Source organism: Pteropus medius, unplaced genomic scaffold, assembly GCF_902729225.1.
Source record: "Pteropus medius unplaced genomic scaffold, Ma_sr-lr_union100, whole genome shotgun sequence".
In the NCBI taxonomy this organism is placed as follows: Eukaryota; Metazoa; Chordata; class Mammalia; order Chiroptera; family Pteropodidae; genus Pteropus; species Pteropus medius.
In genome coordinates, this window is record NW_024349804.1 from 3,740,797 (window position 1) to 3,763,442 (window position 22,646).

The 22,646-nt window shown below is 37.2% G+C and overlaps 1 protein-coding gene across 5 annotated transcripts in view; it reads left to right on the plus strand.

The window, feature by feature from the left end:
• KCNIP4 (potassium voltage-gated channel interacting protein 4) overlaps positions 1-22,646 on the plus strand; it is a 914,902-nt gene that overhangs the window by 793,921 nt on the left and 98,335 nt on the right. Inside the window, exon 2 of one of the 5 annotated variants that reach the window (XM_039838082.1) lies at positions 20,727-20,828. The exons of the other annotated variants lie outside the window; for them this stretch is intronic. Within the exon in view, the coding sequence (XP_039694016.1) occupies positions 20,727-20,828 (102 nt within the window). The remainder of the gene's footprint in view (positions 1-20,726; positions 20,829-22,646) is intronic. 5 annotated transcript variants of the gene reach the window in all.

Genomic DNA, 22,646 nt, shown 5'->3' on the forward strand with positions numbered 1-22,646 from the left:
GGCAATGATAGATATCTAAAGTTGGAATGGAAGAATGTGTAAGTTTCCTACAGTAGCCGGAAAAGCTAAAGAGTGTACAGGGTATACTGGCTGTAAAGTGCGAAGTACATTTAGAAGATGAAAAAAAATAGCCCTAGTTGAATACAACAGTAGGGATATTTGAAGAAGGGACACTAAAAAGTGAGTAAAGTCTAAATACCTAATGACCTTGAATGCCATGCCTAGGAATTTGAACTTTATCTGGTAGGCAGTGAGAAACAACAAAAAGTTTTGACTTTGTGCCTCGAAGTGTTCCCAGTAGAGCATTGCATGCCTAGTAGAGTTCCTGGCACAGCCATATTCAGACGCATGTGTGGCCTGAATTAGTGAATGAATGTGGGCTTGTTATGCTGGAACCATGCTTTAGAAAATCTAGTCTCATGGAAGTGTGAGACATAGACGAGTCTGAGTGACCAGTTATTATATTATTGTAGTAATTCCATCTAGAGGAAATAAGGGAATGGCTGGGAAGGACAGCATCAACATTCAGATGGCCAGAAGAACATTAACACATTCCATTTGCTACCACCTCAGTGGATAATGATGAAGAGAAGCCCTCATAATCACTTTCATTTCCCAAGTGATAATCACTTGCCCCTCAGCAATCAGCCAACATTTATTGAAAGCCTGAATTGTGACCCTGCCAAAATTTAATTATCGAAACCTTAACCCCAATTTCTCAGAATGTGACTGTATTTGGAGATGAGGTGTTTAAAGAGGTGATTAAGTTAAAATTAGGTCACTAAGTGAGGCCCTAATCCAATGTCATTGATGTCCTCATAAGAAGTAGGGACACCAGGAATCCTGGAGAACAAAGCAAAGGCCATTTGAGGATACAGTGAGAAGCCTTCTCCAAGCTGAGGAGAGGCTCAGAAAAAAACAAGCCTGCTGACACCTTGATCTTAGACTTCTAGCCCCTAGAATTGTGAGAAAATAAGTTTCTCTTTTCTACACTACCCAATCCGTAGTATTTTGTTATGGCGCCCTAGCAAACTGATACACCTCTGTATGTAGAATGCCATTACACAAAAGGGAACATTTGTACTTTTAAATTCTAATTACAAAACTTGATGTCTTAGAGTTGGACTAAAAAATACCTTCTTTCAACTTCTTATTCCAAAACTACTTCTCTCTTCTTTCTCCTCCTGCTCTTCCTGCTCCTCTTCCTTTTTGTTCTTCCCAAAATACCTTCTGATTACTGTCTCTCCATTTGAAATCCTCAGATTATTAAGGAGAAACATGAGTAGAATTACAGCCTCATAGATTTGCTTAGACAGAAAGGAAGTTTCATTTGAAGCAAGTGTTCTTTCATGAAATTCATAAAATTTAAAATATTTTTGATAGTTAAAATTATATTATTAGTTGAACATTTTCTAATCAAGATGTAGAAAAAAACAGTAAGGCTTAATTAAACAAGTGTTTTGTTAAGGATTCTCGAATCAAGAGTGTTAGAAAAATAGCTGAGTTATTTCAATGCTATGCATTAGCTAAGTAAGTTTTATATTAATTTAAAAAATCTATAATAAAATATCTCTCTGCTATATTTAAGCACTTAACCTTAAAAAATAATATGGAAACCACCACGTTGTTTGATTATTTTTGTTGAGAAAATTCTAGATGGCTTCTGAATCATCACTGCAAAATTGACAAATAGTTTCAATGTGAAGGCTCTGACACCTGTAAGAATTTGCTAGGGTTTCAAATAGTGCATAGTTTTAAACCAATGTTATTAAATCAATAACACCCTATTTTTGAAAAGCGTCTGTAAAAACTGTCTCTCAATTCTTGAATCTCAACTTGGGGTGAACAGCTTGACTATGGGAGAAGAGAGTTATTCTACTAGTGAAGAGTAACATGTCACATACAAAAATATAGAAAGTTCTATATTTAGTTGATTCAATTCTCCATTCATTTTTTTACTCGTAGAGCTAAAGAATGATGGAGTTCTAACTGAGAAGAAAATTAGCTCAGTTGGTAAATGCAGTTTTTTAAAATACTGCTTTTATAAATCGTGACAAAGAGATGCCCTTCCAGGAGAGTCAGCCATCACCTGCTGTGATTGATTTAACACTGATAATCTAATAGAGTGGGACTTTGAGGACTGCCCAGAGCAGGGAAGGGTTGATGACAGTCTGCTCAAAGAAATAAGCTCAGGTAATCCAAAGGATAGCCAGTCATGAATTGACTAGGTGAGTTCTTGTCTCTCCTTTATTTAGCTAGCCTACATTGACGTGAGAGGCCACGTACCTTTGGTGTGTCTTAGGTAGTGACTGTGTAAAGATCTTTTGAGAGGCACCTCTTCCTCACAGTACTTGCCTCTTATTGACCAGTTATTACATGATACAGCAGACAGTGGGCAAAGGATTTTTAAGGGCTTTGAACCTAGCAGTATGACACCGTTTCAAGTCTTGGCTCTTCCACTAACTAACTGAGTGACCCCAGCCGACCCCTTTATATCTATCTGGGTCTCAATGTCCCCATGTAGAGATGGGGGTAATGATAATGCCTTCCTCATAGGGTTGTTGTGAAGATTAAGTGGGTTCACACATGGAATGTTCTCAGAAGAATGTCTGACAAATAGTACTAATGAATTAATTGTTAAGGGACTCACGTAATCCTTAGTATTCCTTATCCATCATCATTATTACCTGTCATAAGTTTTATTAAGTGCCTCCTTTGAGCCAGACAATGAAGATACAACAAAAGGAAACAGGCATGGGCCATTGTTCTCATGGAGCTTTTATTTTGGAAAGAAAAACAAACAAAAGAAAGGAAGGGAGTCTCATGCCATTAGAGGCTCCCTTGTTCAGATCACAGGCTCTACACTCAGATGCCATGTTTATGATCACTCTCTCTACCTACCATTATAAATTAATAGTAAAAGTAAATTTAAAAAAAAGTCAACAAAACAAAACAAAATTAATTCAAAAAAGTGTTTTAAAGGTGATGAAAATTGAATTAAAACTAGAAACAAGCCAAAATTAAATTGAAATGAGAGGAATTTAAGTGGCTAAAAGCCTGGTCCTGACAAGAAGTATAAACATAAGGTGCAAATGATAAATACTGATGATATATAAGCTACAAAAACTAAAAAAGAAAGAAAAGAATGAGACAAAACCTTAAAAATACAGTGGAACATGCTGGAAAATGATGAGAAACTAGACAAAAGAAATAGGCCCAAAAAAGCAAGAAAAGGATAAAATAAAACTTAGCATTTTATAATAAAACATAAGATTTTTACCAGTAAAAGATAAACAACCTAAAGACAAAATACAAATAATAATAATAATAATAATAATAATAATAATAATATCTCAATGAGGTTAAAGATAGAAATAAATTTTGAAAGATTAAAAAAAGCAGCAGATTTTTCAAAAGTTAACTAAGAAAGAAGTAGCAAGTGATAGAGTAGGTAGGTGAAAATATATGTAAACTAATTTACAATAATTTGAAATTGACTCTCAACTCTTTAAAAATATAAAGTCGTACTTAATGATTTGGTTTTACTTCATTTTTAAAGAAATAATTATTTTCCATTTGAAAAGAAAAATTTTATCTTTGGAAACTTAGAAAAAGTCTGTGGCTTGTTATTTTTTATTTACATCTTTAAAACCCATGATAAAGAAAAACAGGTGCTTCCATCTCATTTGGCTAATTAAAACCTGGGGTCCCCCCACTAAGAGGAGGCACTGATCTGTGGTGGAACGAGCAAGCCTAACAAAGACCAGTTTTAAATCCATGCCATGACACTCACCCCCTCTGTTAATACTTGCCCTGTGGAAATCAGAGGAGATTTGAAAGTGTCAAATCAAAAAAATGGTGCAAAATAAAGATCAACAGAAATATACATGACCCCCACTCAGCAGGAAAGCAAGAAGAAAACCAAGATACTCGACTTAAATGTCATTTTGCATTGTTAAATTCAAGATATGCCTTTGACGGTTTGCATTGTTTTCAGATCCTTACTCTCAGACTGTCTTTTAAGGATTTGCTAAGTCTGTAAAGAATAATGACTCCGCATGCAGGAGCAGCATTCTGGTACTGGCCTCCTGTGCTTTTACCCTAGTGGTTTATGATATCTAATTTTGAATTGCATACCACACATTGAGGCTAGGAGATTCTTCCCGTATGAAAAACAAGAGCACGATATTAACTAATAATAACTCATCTCTGTTAAGCACATTTTAATAAAACATTTTTCGTGTTCCTTGTCTCATTCAGAATGAAATCAGGTCTTCATATTGCCTCTGCACATACCAGAAACAACACAGCCAGTTAATTTAGTTGCAATTTCTTTCTTTAAAATACCCTAATGCGCCAGCAGGATGGGGCTGGGGGAATGAATTGAGGACCCCATGGGGGTTTGTTTTCAGCTAACCCTGCTGCGATCAGTTCCTTTCCCTAAAACTCAATTTCTAAAGCGTTCTTGTGGCTTTCAGCAGCCAAGCATTCTACCCTCTCATCTCCAGACTCCTAGAGAAGAAAAGTTATCTGAGCCTCTTCTCAGTTGTTTTACAAATTTTGAGAATAATTTTTAAAAATCGATCAAACCCTAACGGGACCAATCTTGCAGTTCCAAAAATGTTGGCCTTTTAGAACCTGAGTGTAGACAAACAAAGACTAATTCCTGAGATGAAAAGTCTAGAAAATGCATCAAGGATTTTTACTGGGATAACTTCCTGGAAACTCACAACTACCTTGTGCCCCTTGGAAGAATTCCATAGATCAGAGTTCACAGAGTTCTCTGTGACAGTAGTGTTCAAAGGGTTGACTTAATGAAGAACCAACAGAACCTCTTTAAAAGTTTTTATTTTTCTTTCTTGGTAAAAAAGACAGTGAGAGTGATCTCTGTTGAGTATTATTCTTAAAACAGTGACACTGTGTGTTCCCACCACGGGCCAGATCTGAGGCATTTCATCTGACTCCCACAGCAACCTCGCGAGGTTGGTATCCTTATTATGCTCATTTCCAGATGAGGAGCAGAAGCTGAAATAGTTAAGAAGTGTTCCCAAAGCCACACAACAAATGGCAAAACCAGAATTCAGAGTCATTGGTGCCATTAACATTTAAATCTGGTTATATTTTGAGAAGATTCATAAATTGGCGGCTTATTCTTCTAATAGCGCCCTCCACTTACCCTCATTCATAAGGAATTGAGATGAGATTCCCAAAGCAGAGACATTCCAGATGACTAATGCAGCATGATCTATAAGATGCTTTTCACAATTTAAGGTGCATACAAATCACCGGAGGATCTTATCGAAATGCAAATTCTGATTCAGTAGCTCAGGGTGAGTCCAAAGCTTCTACATCTCTAACAAGCTCCAAGATGAGGTTGCCGGTCTGAGTACGACATTTTAAGCAGCAAGAACATAAAGGAAGAGACCCGAAATAAAGTCAGTCTCAGCTAGACAGCAGTTGAGCTGTACATTTTCTAAGCTTCATAAATTTTCTCATTTATAAATTATAGACTATAATATCCCACATGCTCACCTCATAGGACTGTTTTGATAATCAAATCAGATATAGTGCTTTGTAAGGTGCTCAGAAAACCCAGCATTTGTTACTTATTATTAACATGAAGCTCAGACTCATTTAGTTCAATGCCCACCCCGCAAAAAGCCTACACGAACTTCATGTCTATCTTGACTATAAATACATTCATTACACGAATTGTCCTGTTTGATTCTATGCACAGAATCCTGAGGTCATGTTGAAGGTAATGGCTTTATTCATCCAGAGTATAAGATAGGATCCATAATTTTCCTTACCCAGAAAGCCATTTTAGAAGCTTCCCATGAAATTTTAGCTTGACAGTATCATATTGCTTTCTCACAATAAGGATGGTTTATCTGAGTCTCATATCTCTTACCTGTTTCTTTTTATGATCCAAGTGCATTTTACCAGCACTGTTTTCTCATACGATTAAAGACGATGCTGGGTTGACTACTACCATAATTTTCCCTGCCACTAACCAGCAGCCTAACTCCCACTAACCAGCAGCCTAACGTTGAAGGCCACCAGAGGAGGGCTGGCTCTGCCAATATTCAAGCCTCAGTTTTCTGAATGCCTTTGTCTCCAAGTAATAGATCAGTTTGTTAGGGTCCAGCATTTCAGACTGACCCAATGTAATACTGTTTTTGGAAAGCTTGAAAAAGTCATGGTTTATTCATAAAAAAGGAGCCTCCCTTTCAGCTTTGGAATGCAACCAACATCGATTCATTAATTTAACAAACATGCATCACATAGTCAGTGCTAGGCAATGTGCACAATGCTGGGGAAACAGAGATGAATAAAACGTGAATAGGATATGCATGGCTTTAGTATTCAGACAGACCAGGTTCACAGACACGTTCCATTAGTTTTTAGACTTCTGATCTTAGGCAAGTTAAAACATTCCTGAGTTCAGTGTCTTACTTGACAGACATTGTGCTTTATTAAACAAATTCAAGGCAAGACCCACCACCTGCATACAGATTACGACGCGCTGTATTGCGATGGTCTAGAACTCAACCTGTACTGTCCCCAAGGTGTGCCTGTATTTATAATGTGCCTTTTACAATGCTCAGTCATAGCAGATGTCTAAAATATGGCTTTTGGTTTCCTAAGCAGCCCTCCATTCCAGGTCATGGAGATCCGAGAGAGCCAGACAATCTGATCAATCCAATACTGTTAAGGAGTTCTGCATACCAGAGGTAGGCACAGAATTAGCCTCTGAAGTAAACTGTTTTTTTTCTAAGTTATTTCACTTTCATCTCTCAAAAGTTCACCTTCTCTCCAATGAAACCCTAAGATCTCTGAGAGTAGAAAACATCAAGGAGCATTTAATAAGTCTAAATCAACAGACATTTGTAGAATTGAATCGAGTGATGCTAAGATTTTCAGGATTGAAATTTTATTTCCACTGTGTTTTGAGTAAGACCGATTATTATGAATTATAAAGATATTGTGTTTTATTTGAACTCATTCTCGATGATCTTAATTGGATATTTCCATAGACTAACAAGGAGGCCAGAGTTTCTTTAAGGTATGTATATTGTATTGCCTTAAAGTAATATCCTAAAGAGCTCACCCACCATTTAGTCAGTCTGCCTGCTTTGAAGTTATAAAATTCCAGACTAAGATTTGGGTATTGCATTAGTTTCAATTTTGAACATAGCATGAGGCTTTATTATTTTATTTGGTACTATTTTAAATTTGCATGCAAAGTATGACTATATGTAACTCAAATTCTCTTAGGCAACATTTTGACGTGGTCAAGATACCAGTAACTTCTAAAAAGATATCAGACAATGTCTGCAAAATTGGCATGAAATTAATTTTCTTCTTCAGGACATAGTCCCTCAACTCCTCTGATAAATTTTAACATTGGATTTTCCTGGCTCAGTTTCTAATAAATAAAAATATTGAATAGCAGAAACAGCTGCTTGTTTCCAAGGACAATATTTCACATTGTGTGTCAGTCCAAAGCATTAGTTACTAAAAATCAAATTAGGAGGAAGAGCTACTCATATTCATTTAGAGACATTGATTTGTGGTCCTCGATTTTTCTGTAGCGCTGATGGAGAATTCAGGATTAAAGCATTAGCAATCTTTCCACCTACACAGTTTAATTGAAAATGACTTATTCTGCAACTCACACTGATATAATTTGTAGATAGCATTTGTACTTGAACATGTACAATATTGTGACGAGTAACTATTAATCATTTCAATAAACTTAATGAATTGTAAATATGCATCTATGTCCTTTTCTAACTGCTGAGAATGTGCAAACATCTTTTCTACATTAAAAGATGCCGACCTGAGTTTGAATTCTTAGCTACTCGCTGAGGGATATAGGAAAAGTGACCTAAAATCTCTAAGAAATTAAGTTCTGCAAATATAAAACAGGGATCACACCCAGCTTGCAAAGCTACTGTAAGAATGAATAATAATATATGTAAAGTGCCTGTACCCTACCGAGCACATAGCAAGTGCAAGATAATGAGTAGTCACATTGAGATAGCTGTTTTTATATAAAGATCAGTGAACACTGATGCCTTTATGTAAAGAGCAAAGAACATCAACCGGTCCCCACAGTTTACATTTATTTATTCAACATATTTTTATTGAGAAGAAGCTATGTGCTAGACACTTAGGCACTGGGTATAGAGCAGTAAAAACACAGAAATACTTTCCCTCAAGAAATTTACTGCCTAATAGAGACAAGCAGGTGATAAACATATAACTAAATAAAGTACATCACACATTAACAGTGACAGACTTTGGATCAGGCTACCAAAGATCCTGCTATAGCTAGGAAGTCACAGTATATGTCACTTGTCCAGGTCTGATTATTAATTCTGCCCTTTTTCATCTTCAGTGGTGTTCCAAATTGGACAATAGATTTTATGGTTAGCTGCATGTGTTTGCTAGGAGCATTATAACAAAAGACTAGGTGGCTTAAACAACAGAAATTTATTTTCTCACAGCTCTGGAGGCTAGGAGTTCAAGATCAAGGTGCCGTCAGGATTGGTGTCTTCTGAGGCATCTCTCCTTGGCTTACAGATGGCCACCTTCTCATTGTGTTTTCATGGAGCCTTTCGTCTATGCCCTAGTGTCTCTTCCTCTTCTTATAAGGACTCCAGTCAAATTAGATTAGAGCCTACCCTAAGGACCTCATTCTAGCCTAATTGCTTCTTTAAAGGTCCTGTGTCCAAACACAGTCACATTCTGAGGTACTGGGGGTTAGAGCTTCGACATACGAATCTGTGGGGAGTACAGTTCAGCTCATAACATAAGCCAGGCTATGGGGTAAAATAAAGCAGGAAAGAGGAACAGGGATTGGTTATGGTAAGGTCCAGTTTTCAATAGGGTGGTCAGAGAAGGCCTCGCTGAAATGGTAACATTGGAGGAAGGATTTGAAGGAGGGGAGGGAGTGACCTTGAAGATATTTAGATAAGACATTTCAGGCATAGAAACCAGCAGGTGACAAGGACAGAATGAGAAGAGTAAAATAAGATGTGACACAGATGAGTTATGGAGTGAGGATTGTATACACTACGTGCCATTGTAGGGAATTTGGCTGTTAAGCTCAGTGATACAGAAAGTCATTGGTGTTTAGTAAATATCTGATTAATTAATTAAATAATTTGAAACAAAGATGGGAAGATCCTTACTTCTAGGCTAGTTCTTTGTGAATGCTCAGACTCAACAGGGATTTACTCAGCCCTAACTACAGAGTATAAAAGATGGCCAACTGACACCAGTAGAAATCCACTCAGCCATAGTGTGTAGCAATTAATTTACCTAGGATGGATATACTCGGTACCAATTTACAAAAACTACCAGTACTATTAAAGAAAGTATTATAGGTACAGCACCAGGTCTTAGATTTTGAGGGACTCTGTATTTGAAGAGAATGTTCTATGTAAAGCAGAGGGTAAAATGTGTCCGTCATTTAATTTGACTTTTTCCAACGTTCTTGAGAATGTGTTCATTGATGTCTATGTTAGATTCCTAGGGCTTCTGTAATAAATTATCATGAACTAGATGGCTCGAAACAATGAAAATGTATTCTCTCACAATTGAGGTGACCAGATCCAGAAATTAGGGGGACTGCATGGCCAGTTTCTTCTGGCAACGCTGAGGGAGAATCTGCTCCATGGGTTCTGGTGGTTGCTGGCAATCACTGGTAGCTGTGTCACCCCTCTCCGCCTCTATCTTCACGTGGCCTTCTCCCTTCTGTGTGTGTGTGTGTGCGTGCACACATGTGTCCTCTCTCTTACAAGGACACAGGTCATTTGATTTAGGGCCCACCCTAATCCAGTATGATTTCATTCGAACTTAACTAATGACATTTGTGAAGACCTTATTTCCAAAAGTCACATGCTGAGGCTCATCGTGAACAGGAATTTTTGAGAGACACTATTCAATCCAGTACAGTGTTTATGTAGAAACAGCTAGATATCAGTTTGCGATCTCAAAACAAAAGCCACAGTTCTTTGGAAAACCTATCTGGCACAGGATTGGCCCAGACAGAACAACTTTTTTCAGATTTGGTTTCATGTTTGAGTTCCTTAATTCAGTTGGTCTGGAGTAACAAAGCATGGCTGCATTTTAAAGCCACCCTGATGATCCTAGTGAGCAGCCAGGGCCAACTAATGGTATTCACAAAATTTTAAGTACCTGAGCTTCATTGAATATCTTATTTGACTTCTATCCCAATTGTAGCACAGGGTCTGCCTTATATATACTTAATAAATATTTATTGGTTAAATTAATGAAATCAGTTTACAGAATATATTGTTGAAAGGTGAAATCATTTAATACAATGATCCAAAAGGATAGCAAAGTAGTTTTCACGTTGGAAGTTATAATGGATCATATGTTATTTCTTCTAGCATTTGAAGGATTTTGCAGAAACAATTACTTCATTTATTCTCTAACTTCCTTGAGATTAGTAAGTGTCACATATTATTATCCCCATTTTTCAGATGAAGACATTGGATCTCCTAGTGCAATTTTTTCTTCATCTGCATTATTTTTTAATACCACCAGGAATTTGATGAATGGCCTACAGAAAATAGAATTCGAAGCAACATTTCCAGCAAAGGAATGCAAGTCATCAAATTTTCAGTACATATTCAAGATAGGATAATTTAAGAAGCCTAATTAGTGGGGGGAGGGAGTATAAAATGAAAAATGCCACGAAATGAAACACTATCCTGTAGCTGAAGGTTACACAGTTAGACACACAAAATAAGTGAAATGGTCTAATTATTTATTAGAGCCATTATAGTTTAGTCTACAAGTCAGAATGTCAAACCCAGAAGTTAGACAGATGGACATGTGCTCATATGTTGATACTGACACTTATACACTGCAAGGATCTCTCAACCCTTAATTTTCTCACCTGTCATTTGTCTGATATAATATTATCTGCAACAGGGGGTTCTTGTGGGGATAAAATGATATAATGTTTGCAAAGTACTTGATACGTAAAAAGTTCTTGTTGTTAGCTACATTTTAGGCACTATTTATCTGCATCTTTGCTTAAGGCAAGATCATGTTCAAGTGAAATTTAAACTTCCTTGTTTTATTGTTCAATCCCTTCTTCATATTTACTTTCCACATTAGAGTATAAGTTTCATGAGAGCAGGAGACTAGGCTTGTTTCTGCCAGTGCATAATGAATATTTCTTGAATAAAGCATAAGCTAGATTATATCGCTCCGATTCTCAAAAATTCTTCATTTTCTATCTCACTATAAATGAAATCCAAAGTTTTTATAATGAACTATGAGACTATAAGATTTTATACTGGAAGAAGCTGAATAGAATGAACACAACAAACAAGTTATTTTTTTCAAGCATATTATTAAAGAGCAGTAGTCAGGTAACTGGTCAATCATCAAATGAACTGAGCACCATAAGATGTATGAAAATTAATATGGATGGGGAAGGGGAGGGGCAGAAAGATTCGTTACATAATAAAGAAACACTCTGACAAGAAAATGAATTTGATAATCCCAAATCTTATTAAAACTCAACTCATAAATTATATTTGTGACTTCTTGTTATCAGAAGAATCAACTGCACTCAAATGTAACTAGCTTTCCGATCTTAAATATATGATCAACTTATCCCAAAGGAAAATTTGAAGTTACATGTCTTGGAACTAAAACACTTAAAATCATATATTAATATACATATGTATACATGTTTTTTTGTATTAGCTTGAAGAAAAGAAATAGTATAGGCAGATTTATGTTTAATTCATAGTTATAATAAAATTAGTATTAAAGAGGAAACACTCAAGATAGAGATTTGGGTGTGGGAAACGCTTTAATTGCTGCTATATCCTATAAGGTACTGCTGTCACTTTAAAAACATTCTTTTTTGCTTTGGGTGCTGAGCCTTAAACACACTTCTCCAGCACTCACTGGTTGAGGAAGAACATTACTAGCCAGAAGCTGTGTATATGTAACCTCTTCGAAATCTCCTAACCACCCCGGGACAAAGCAAGGCTGACATTATTAGTATTCCCACGATACAGGTGAGATCAAAGAGGCCCAGGGAGGTTAAGTCACTTTTACAAAGTCTCACAAACAAAACGTGGCAGAGATGAGACGCAAACCAGGTTTGTTTGACACCAAAGCCACAGTTGTTTCCACTACAAATGTTAGAATGAAGGTGCCCCAAATGACTTACATTTCTTTGCGTAAGAATACTTAACATGCACAGTGCGGAATGGTTAACTAGTAACTGTACAGCACATCTCTAGGCCTTACTCATCTTGCACAGCTAAAACTGTCTGCGTTCGACATCTCACCCTCTCCCCTGCCTTCAGCCCCTGGCAACCACCAGACCAATCTCTGCTTCTCTGAATTTGATAATTTTAGATACCTCATGTAAGTAGGATCATGTACTATTTATCTTTCTGTGACTGGCTTATTTCACTCAGCCCAATGCTCTCAAGGTTCATCCATATTGTCACACATGACAGGGTGCCCTTCATTTTTTTAAAGCTGAAATATAGCACAATAATATTACAATAATATTGCGTCGTGTGCAGATATTTACATTTTAGCTTCCTATTTTATCTTTCCTACTAATTATAACTTTTAAAACATACTTTTAAAATAAAGTTGCATAATTTACATTGTTTACAGTGTAATGAAGTGGCCATCAGGAAATGCCTACACACTACTCTGTGGGAACAGACCATTCTGGTCATTAGTATAGTAGGACCACATAGTTCGCCATCTAAACCAGAACATATTTGAACACAAAAAGGGCACTAGCACATAGGATGTTAGGGTAACAATCAAAAACTGGCACTGACCCAGGCAAACCAGGAGGTCTAGTCACTGTACTTACAAAAAACTCCACATAATTCCCCAACTGCCACACAAAAGATATCATCATAGCAGCACTTTTGGCAATTTCTGCAGAGGAACAAAGGAAAATTGGGCTTCGGCGATGACTCTTAAAGGAGCCCAAAGGAAACAGATGCCTTTGCCATGTCATTGTTTTCTCCTAGCGTTCTCCAGCTAGTCCCGCCCAGAGAGCAGGACGGCGATGTGGACGATCACAAGCGCTCAGGACTAATTTGGAAAGCACTGCAGCTTCCGATTATCTAGTCGTTTACAACGTTTGCCTAGCAATAACATGCGATAATTATCCTGTCCTCAGCTGACTAAAGCTCTCTCTAAATATTTCATGAGACATGCAATCAAGACAAAAGTAGAGAAGATCAAATGGGACTCTGCCTTGATTGAGTCAGAGGCAGAGAGACAGAGAAAGAGAGAGAGAGAGAGAGGAGAGAGACGGAGGGATGGAGAGAGAGAGACAGAGAGACAGAGGTAGAGAACAGAAAAGATAAAGGAGAGGTACAAATAGAGACATATAGAAGGGCAAAGGCAGACACAGACATAAAGCCCGAGAAACACAAAGATGGAGCTGGGGAGGAAGACAGAGAGATAAGGAAGCGACAAAGACTAAGGAAGAAAGTGAGACATACAGCAGACAGAAGCAGAGAGAGACCTAGGAGAGAGACAGATGCTGACAGACTAGCATTCATTTTATGAGAAACAGGTGTCTTCAAGTCGCAGCTCTGTGTAGAATTAAACTTATTTGCATTTAGATTCTGTAGATAATTTCTAGCAAATTCGAGCACCTTCTGGCTCCGTCCTTCTTAATGAACTGATAGATTTAAGAGGTAATTTTATAATCAGGCAAAACAAAACAGGTCAGTTAGGAAGGTCAGTGTTCTGCCTCCAGAATTCATAAAGTTACAGAATTAAATGCAGATATTGTCCTCCTCATTTTCAGTCACTAACCCTGCTGCTGCCCTTCTTAAGGGTGAACAGTTTCAATCTGGGGCTGACTACAGGGTCCAGTAATAATTGGTATGGTATGGCAGCAATTTTCAGCAAGACTTATCACCAGAGTTTAAACTCCACATTTTCTGGGGCCCTGTTTTTCCAGGAATAAATGTAAAAATCCAGAAGGAACTATTTGCATTTGCATATTTATAAGCTGTAAGCCCATTTTAAAAACAGATATGCTAGGGCTATGCCACCCTGAACAAGCCCGATACCATCTGATCTTGGAAGCTAAGCAGAGTCGGGCCTGGTTAATACTTGGATGGGAGCCTATCTAGGAAGACCACATGCTGTAGGTGTAAAAAATAAAAAATAAAGGATTATAAACTGACAAGGTCCTTGCAATCTGTGAGGTCACCCAAGGGTTGCCTCGCCTAAAAAAATAAAAATAAAAATAAAAATAAAATTAAAAAAATAAAAAACAGATATGCCAGCAAATAAGCTCACATTTGCAACTAGTGAAGAATGTACTTTCTAGCCCCAGTATCAAGTCACCACTCATGAGTCAGCTTGTCACTGATTGAAAGGAGACACAGGCGTGATGACAATGCCATTGAATCTCCTGATTATTTTGTCATAGTTATTAATTCATGGGAAGATACCAAATCTGTGGAAATTAGCCATTTTCCTCCACCAGACATCAACAAGCACAGGATCTAGGAAGAAAAACATTGTCCATAATTCAAAAGCACAAGATGGAAACCCAACAAGGCTGTGAATTATGGAGCAGGAGTCTTTATTTCCATGCGAAGCCACAGAAAATCTTCCGTTTTTGCTACTAGCTACACTACAAAAACAAAGAAAATAAGCATAATTCTCATCATGGTGAAATAACCACTTCTATTACCATCATCATTACTTCTTGAATTCATAATTCATGGCTCATCACTCACCACTAAAACCTGACATTGATATGTAATGGTATTTTTTGCATAAGAGGAAAAGCAGTAAGGGAAAAATGACCATTCACATATGCTACTATTTGGATGTGGAGAGTCAGAGACATGAAGCTCTATGTTTAGTAATGTCAGGCTTTGTAATGTCCACCTTTCCCACGAGTAAAAATGAATGCATTTTCACTCGGTTATATCACAATTTAAAGTGGCCTACTTATTTACACATTGACCGTTTATTCTTTTTTATTTTTCTTGTATTGCTTTATTTCATGATTTTCGAAGAGCTAGTATACTAGTAGATTGGTTTAACTTTTATGTGAAGATTTAATTTTGATTTCTAAGGCAATAAATTTGTGAATAGTTCATTAAACTCCGTGGTTTATGTAGCCAATTAATTTAAGGTATTACTCTATCCATTTTAATTCCAATAAATATTAATTGAAAAACTTAAGAAATGGCTTAGATTACTCCACACATGTGCTAATATGTGTAATACTGTATTAGTTGCTAATAATCAAAACAGGATAAGAAACTTTCTCATCTTATTAGATAGTTTTGCTCAAATTTGACTCCACTGACACCTTCTCTGGCCACCATATCTAAAATTACAAGTATTCACCCCACCTCTCAACCTGTCCACCAGCAGAAGTCTCTAGGCATCATCCCTTCTTTCTACCTGACAAATTTTATGTTTTGTGATTTCTTTTTTTATGATTATTTTTCTTCCCCAACTATAATATAAGATTGATTAAAGCAGGAAATTTTGTCTGGTTCCCAGCACATTATAGACACTCAGTAAATGTTTTCTTGACTAAATGAATTAATGAATGAACAGAATCCTCCCCTCAGTGAATTCAGGTTTAATAAATGAAACTGACAAATCAGTCATGCAACTGAATAGATGTTACAAGCATGAAGATGGTTAGACTCTAGAGAGCAGAGACTTATTTTTATATGACCTCTGTGTATCCACAGTTCTACAACAAATGGTATTTATAAGGTTTATAATATATGCATGACAATAACTGCTTTTTGAATAAATGAATAAATAAATACTAAAGTGATATAAAATAATTAATCTATCAAAGAGTGCTTAGTCTCTGTGGGGGTAAAATGCCCTCCATACTAAGGCACTTTGCTGGTTGACCACCTTCACCATCAATTTTCTTTCAGTGTTTTTGGCTGGGGAGTGTAGTCGGTATCATCCCGAGCAGAATGCCTTCACACACAGCTGTCCTCTTAGCATGAGGGCAGGGGACTGCTTCACACACTGTCAGGCAGTGTACCATGCAGATTCTAAAAGTGTCTGCCAGTTCCAGACACGCAGCTAATCTGTACATTTTGAGACCATCATATAGACTGATTTCATGCTTTCAGTAGAAATATCTACTGAAGACTTTTTATATATCAGGCACTGTGCAAGGCAATGGGGATACAGTAGTGAATAAGAAAGCCTTGGTTTCTGATTTCATGATATGGTTAAATATAAGTCTACTGTCTCAGTATGTATTCTCCTTGCTTCTCGGTTTCTCTGTCCCTGACTTCTTTGGGGTTAATTAAATATTTTGAGTTTTCCATTTGAATTCCTCAGTTGGATTTTTGATTGCACCTTTTATTACTTTTACTTGCTCTCCTGGCATCTAGAGATTATAATATCGTGATATGTCTTCTCCGGTTATTCAGACTAGTTAGAGTTAATATTGTACCATTTTGTGTGAAACATACAACAGTAAAATTCCATTTACCTTCCCCATTCTTTAAGCTATTAATATCTGAAGCCTTATATCTACAAATGTAATAAACTCCACATACTTTTGTTGCTTGTTTTAAACAAAGGAAATGAGAGGAAATGAAGATAATATTTTATATTTATTCACATATTATTAATTTCCAATGTTTTTTATTTCTACTTGTAAATCTAAGTTTCTATGTCATGTCATTACCTTTCAGCTTGAAAAAATTCCTTTAGTATTTCTCGTAATGAAGATCTAGTAGGCATAATTTCAGCTTTAGTTTATCTGAAAATATCTTTATTTCACCTTCATTCTCAAAAAAACTATTTTCACTGAATCTAGAATTCTGTATTGAAAAAGTCCGTATATTTCCTCCAGCACTTATTCCATTCTTTTTTGGTTTCTATTGTTTCTGATGAGAAACCACTTTCATATTATCGTACCGCTATAAGTAATAATATGTCATTTTATTCTGTTAAGATTTTTCTCAATTTTTTCTAGCAGTTTTACTATATTTGATTCATCTTGTATCAATATTGATTGTGTTTCAACAAGTTTCTCATACAATCTGTACATTGATGTTTATAAACAAATTTGGAATATTTCGGCAATTTTTTTCAAAATTTTTTCTTCATCTCATCTGCTTCTCTAGTTATATTCATGTTAGACTACTTGATATTGTCTCAAAAATCATTAAGTATCTATTTATTTTTAATCTCTTTTCCTCTCTGTTATACCGATGAGATGATCTGTTTCTTTACATCTCTATTCTAGCTTATAACTCTTCAATAGCCCCCATCTACCACTAAGCACATCTAAAGAAGGTTTTTATTTTCATTTTAGATATTTTACTTTTCATTTCTAGAATTTACATGTGTTTACTTTCTGTAGTTTAAATTTCACTGCTAAAATTTTTCACCTGTTTACTTATTATCACCATGTTTTTCTTTAAAGTCATTTTCTGCTAATTCTAACATCTGCGTCATTCTAGGCTCTGTTTCTACTGACTGCTTTTTCTTAATGATTATGGATAACAGTTCCTTCACATGTCTGCTAATTTTTGAAAGCATGATGAACATTGTTATAACACATTATAAGGAGTTTGGATTATGTTATCTTAATGTGTGTTGTCTATTCTTCTAGAAGGCATTCCATAGTTGCTAGGAATTCCTTTTGCTCTTGCCAACTTTAGTTCTATTATTTGTTAAGATAGGTCAATTTTAGTCTTATATTGAGTTATAAGGTGTGGCCCTTACTCTAGGAAATAACCCTTACTCCAAAAATATAGTCTTTCTGAACTCTCTAGTGAATACCAGAGGTGATTAGTACAGTTTCTTTCTTTCTTTTCTTATTTTTTCATTTCTTATTATTTTTTTTCCTCTCAGCAGTAAATGACTTCTACCTCCATTTAATTTTCAGACCTACAGCAGCTTCTGTCTGCTCAATATTATGGAGTCTGACACTGAGTATACATCACCCAGACCCTGGCCAATGACAGTATTAGTCAGAGTTCTCCGGAGAAACAGAACCAATAAGATATATACAGATATATGGAAAGAGATTTCTTATGAGAGACTGGCTCACACAATTACAGAGCTGAGATGCCCCACAATATGCCATCTGCAAGCTGGAGGCTCAGGAAAGCTGATGGTATATTTCTAGTCCAAACCTGAAGGGCTGAGAACCAGGAGAGCCAATGTCTAGGGCAGGCAGAGATGGTTGTCTCAACTCAAGCAGAGAACAAATTCTCCCTTCCTCTGCTTTTCTGTTTTGTTCAAACCCTCAGCTTATTAGATAGTGGTTACCAGTGCTGGTGAAGGTGATATTCTTTATTCAGTCTACCAATTCGATTGCCAATCTCTTCTAGAAACACCCTCACAGACATACCCCAAAATAATGTTTTACCAGCTATCCGGGCATCCCTTAGCCTGGTCCAAATGACACATAAAATTAACTATCACTATGACCTACAATTAATCCTCACACAGATCGCCCCTCTGTCACTCATACCAGTTCTCTCATCTCCAACACTCTCTCCTGTGACTTCCAGGCACTTTGAGAGCTGTGCATCAGTCCCATGCCAGTGGCCACCACGAGTCAGAAGGTCAGAGTCTTTGGCTCTCAGTGCACCATCCATGGTGCTATCATGTCAGGCTTGAGCATCATCTGTCTGAGGAGTTCAGCTTATGTGGACCTTACAAGGTGGGATCCTCATGCTTATTGGCCCCTGCAGATGGGGGCTGACATTTGTGGTTTTGGGCATTCAGGTCACACCCTAAGGGCGTTCCCTTATGTGCCTATTGATATTACTGTCATGTCTCCCATGGAATTCATCTTGTAAAGTTTCAAAAGTCCTCAATTCTTTATGCTCTTTACAAATGACATCGAGGTTTGCAGTGACTTGAAAAGAAGAAGCAGATACCCTGCTTTAGGAGCTAAAGCAACACTCTGATGTCCTGAGATGTTAACAAAGGAGATAGCACTTTGATGGATGTTTTCTGGAAATCGAATTTATTTTATTTTACAAGTTTGAAAGCTTACTTTGATACTAATCTAGGAAATAAAATCAGGTCTTCTTCTGGTATCGAAAGTGAATTTATTCACTCATTCGTCAGAGATATGCTTATCTCCTCGCATGTGCCAGACGCTAAACAAGCACTTAGGATATCAAGTGAACAAGACATTCACACCAAGTAAGTGTGAAGAGCGGGGGTGGGGACTATTTTGTGAGTTCCAACAAAGGCAAGGAAGGTAGCATGGCCATGGCCGATGACTGATGGTCCATTAGGAGTAATAGGGAAGGCAGTAGAAAATGCTTTCAGAATGAGGCAGAGCCAGATCATGCATGGACTGGGATCCACGGTAGGAAGTATGAATTTTTTCAAAGGATAACGTGAAGGTGTTAAAGGGATTTTAAGCAGGAAAATGATCTGTTTTCATTTACATATCTACTAGTATACTATCACCTCCTGACACACACGCGTGCACGCGCGCACACACACACACACACACACACCAGAGATCTATGCGTGTGTTTAGCCAACGGATACTAATGTGGGGTGAAGCAGCCCCAAAGAGAAATAGATCAGCAAACTTGTGGTTAGGACTTTTTATAATTTCGAGATGGGAATTGTAAAGTACAAAAGCAGCAAGCGATACAATCACCAGCCCATATCATAAAGACGGTCTAACCCCAATTTAAATTGGTCCTTTAGTTGTTGCTTTATATTCAAAACCTTCTAAACTGTAGAAGCACCGCACGCTAACTGATTGCACTACTAGAGCTCCCCAAACCTTCTAAACTGATTTGAAGGAAGCAATATATTTATCACACATACAAATTCAGGCTCTAGGCACTCAGAGTGAGTAAGCTCTTGCTGACTAGGACAGTTGTGGCTCCTGACACCAACAGTTGTTTCAAGTGTTTGCGTGTTTGCCCAGTGGGTCACTAGTGGTTTCTCTGAGTCCTCCAACAATCTGAAGTCACAGATACTGCTCCGTCTGTTCCTGGGTTAACATTTTGCAAACACACGCTGCTTCTTTGGGCATTACTCTGCTTGAATAATTCTGTTCATTAATGTCGACACCTGAAAAATGTGAAGGACTGTCTCGTCTCTGGGCATGTCAGCTTATGCTGATGGAGCTGCATATCAAGGACATCTATTTTGTCACTTTCAGGGAAGGCAAAGGTACTAACAGGTGATTGTGGTGTGAATGATTTATGCAGAGCCTCTATCTCCTCAGTAATCAAAGATGGGGAGTGATGAGAACAGAAAATTATCATGTGGGCCCTTCATGCTGGTTTGAATATTGAAATTTCAATCCAGTTAACTCCTTCGGTGGTATTTGTTTTATTCCCTATCTAAGACCAAAAACATCTACCGCATTTTACTTTTGCTACTCGAAAGATATACTTGCATGATTCTGTTTTCACTTGCTAGTCATTACCTTTAACGCAACATAAGGAAAAGTTTTGAAAAGAAACCCTAAAAAAAAATGAGAAAAACAGAGGGGGAGAAAAGGATGTTTTTTTTTCTCCCTTCTGGGGTCCCTAACCTACTGCCTGTGATTGCCTGAGCGGATGGCCGAGTCCAGATCCTGCCTGCCGGGCGTCCTCTGATAAACCGCGCCGCCCACCCCAGTTTCTCTTCGAAGACGGCCGTGACAGAACACATCGCGTATCTTCTAGGTTTCCTCTACGCCCAGAACAGCACCAAGCGCAGCATCAAAGAGCGGCTCAGGAAGCTCTTGCCCTGCTCAGCCGCCAAAACGTCGTCTCCTGCTGTTCAAAGCAAGTTCCCTTTTCTTCCCCCCCAAACTGTTTACTTGTTCTGTTTGTTTAGGTCTGCATGCATTGCAGTTCTCTGCTTCTAAAAAGAATCAATACATTATATCCTACAAAACCAACTCTGTTGATATACTCCTGGTTACCTAAACGTCCAGAGGAACTTTTGTGTGATGATGAGGCAGGTGCATCCTGTTTGGCAGGTAGACAGGCAGCACCGCATTTGTGACAGGAGTCTAGGCTTCAAAACATTTGAAGATTTTGTTTGATCTGAGGAGTAAGGACTAAAGTCAGATAACTCTTGGATTCCCGTTGCCTAACTTGTTAGCGGAACAGCTGTATCATTTTAAAGTATATTATTACCTTGTAAACTTCTTGACTCGCATACATGCATTTGGCATTGTAATTTAGATACTTCCAAACTTCAGAAATATCATCGAGTTCAAAAAACTACTGTAAAGTAGAAAACATTTACACAAATGTGACTTTCTTTTTTGCTTAATTTCTACCTGTATCAATCAGGGTTATCTAGAAAAATAGAACCAATATATGCATATACATTTGTATATGTATACATGCTTATACACAGAAACATGCACATACATATACATATGCACATGTACAAACATATACATACATATTCATATTCATATACATATACATCATTTACATACAAACACAAACAGATATAAAAATATTTATTTTAAGGAATCGGTTCACGTGACTGTGGAGGTTGGCAGGCTGACAGGCTGGAAACTGAGGCAGGATGTGATGTTGCAGTCTTGAGACAGAATTCCTCGTTCTCCAGGAAACCTCAGTTACTCCTCAGTCTTTTCGGTTGATTGAATGCGGTCCACCCACGTTATCCAGGGGAATCTTCTTTACTGAAAGCTAACTGATTGTAGATTTCAATCCTGTGTGCAAAATATCTTGACAGTAACTGAAATTAGTGTTTGATTGCATAAGTGGGTGCTCTAGCCTAGCCAAGTTGACACATAAGACTAATCATCTTACTCTCCATTTTCTCTTTCTCTCCAATTGTGTGCCATTCTTAAGGAGTAGAAAAAAGAGGCTCTCTAAAGGGAAACCCTTTTTTTTCTTTCTTAAGATGCTATAGATAATTTACAATGACACTTGACAAATACTCTATGTTCACAAATATTTTTTAATACATGATTTTTTTTCAAGCAAGTGTTAGAATCAGACAGACGAGGTGGTATTCTTTGCCAGTGAAGAAGCAAAATACCAAGAAGCTAGGTGAGACATTTTAGGTGAGGGCTCTAACTCAGGTCTTTATCTACTCTCTTTATATTTGGCCACACCGTTTTGTAGGAACTGAGGGACTCATATAATGATTTGAAAATGTGAATGCCCTAAAATTTCACGAGTGTCCACAAAAGAAATGGAGAAAATATAGAACGTACCTCAAAGAACCCAATACACCCAGTCAAAAGTCCCAGAATAGAATAGTAATTTATTTCAGTGGCACTGACCAAAGGTAATATATCATCATCATAAGATTTAATTAATTCACTTATTCATTCAACACATATTTATAATATGTCAGGTCCTGTTCCTGCATTGGGAGGGAGAGTAGTAAATAAAACAGTGTTTAAAAAGCCCTGACTTACTAGAACATTCCATGGAGAGAGGGGATAAGATTACTTTTATTAGTAATAATCCTATATACAAAATAATGAAAATTATGGTTGAGGAATATTGCTTTGATTTTTTTTCCTTTGTTGCACACACATGCACAAACAAAACATACATGTCATTGGCAACCTAGAAGGCCATGATCAAGAATAATGCCAAAACCCTAGT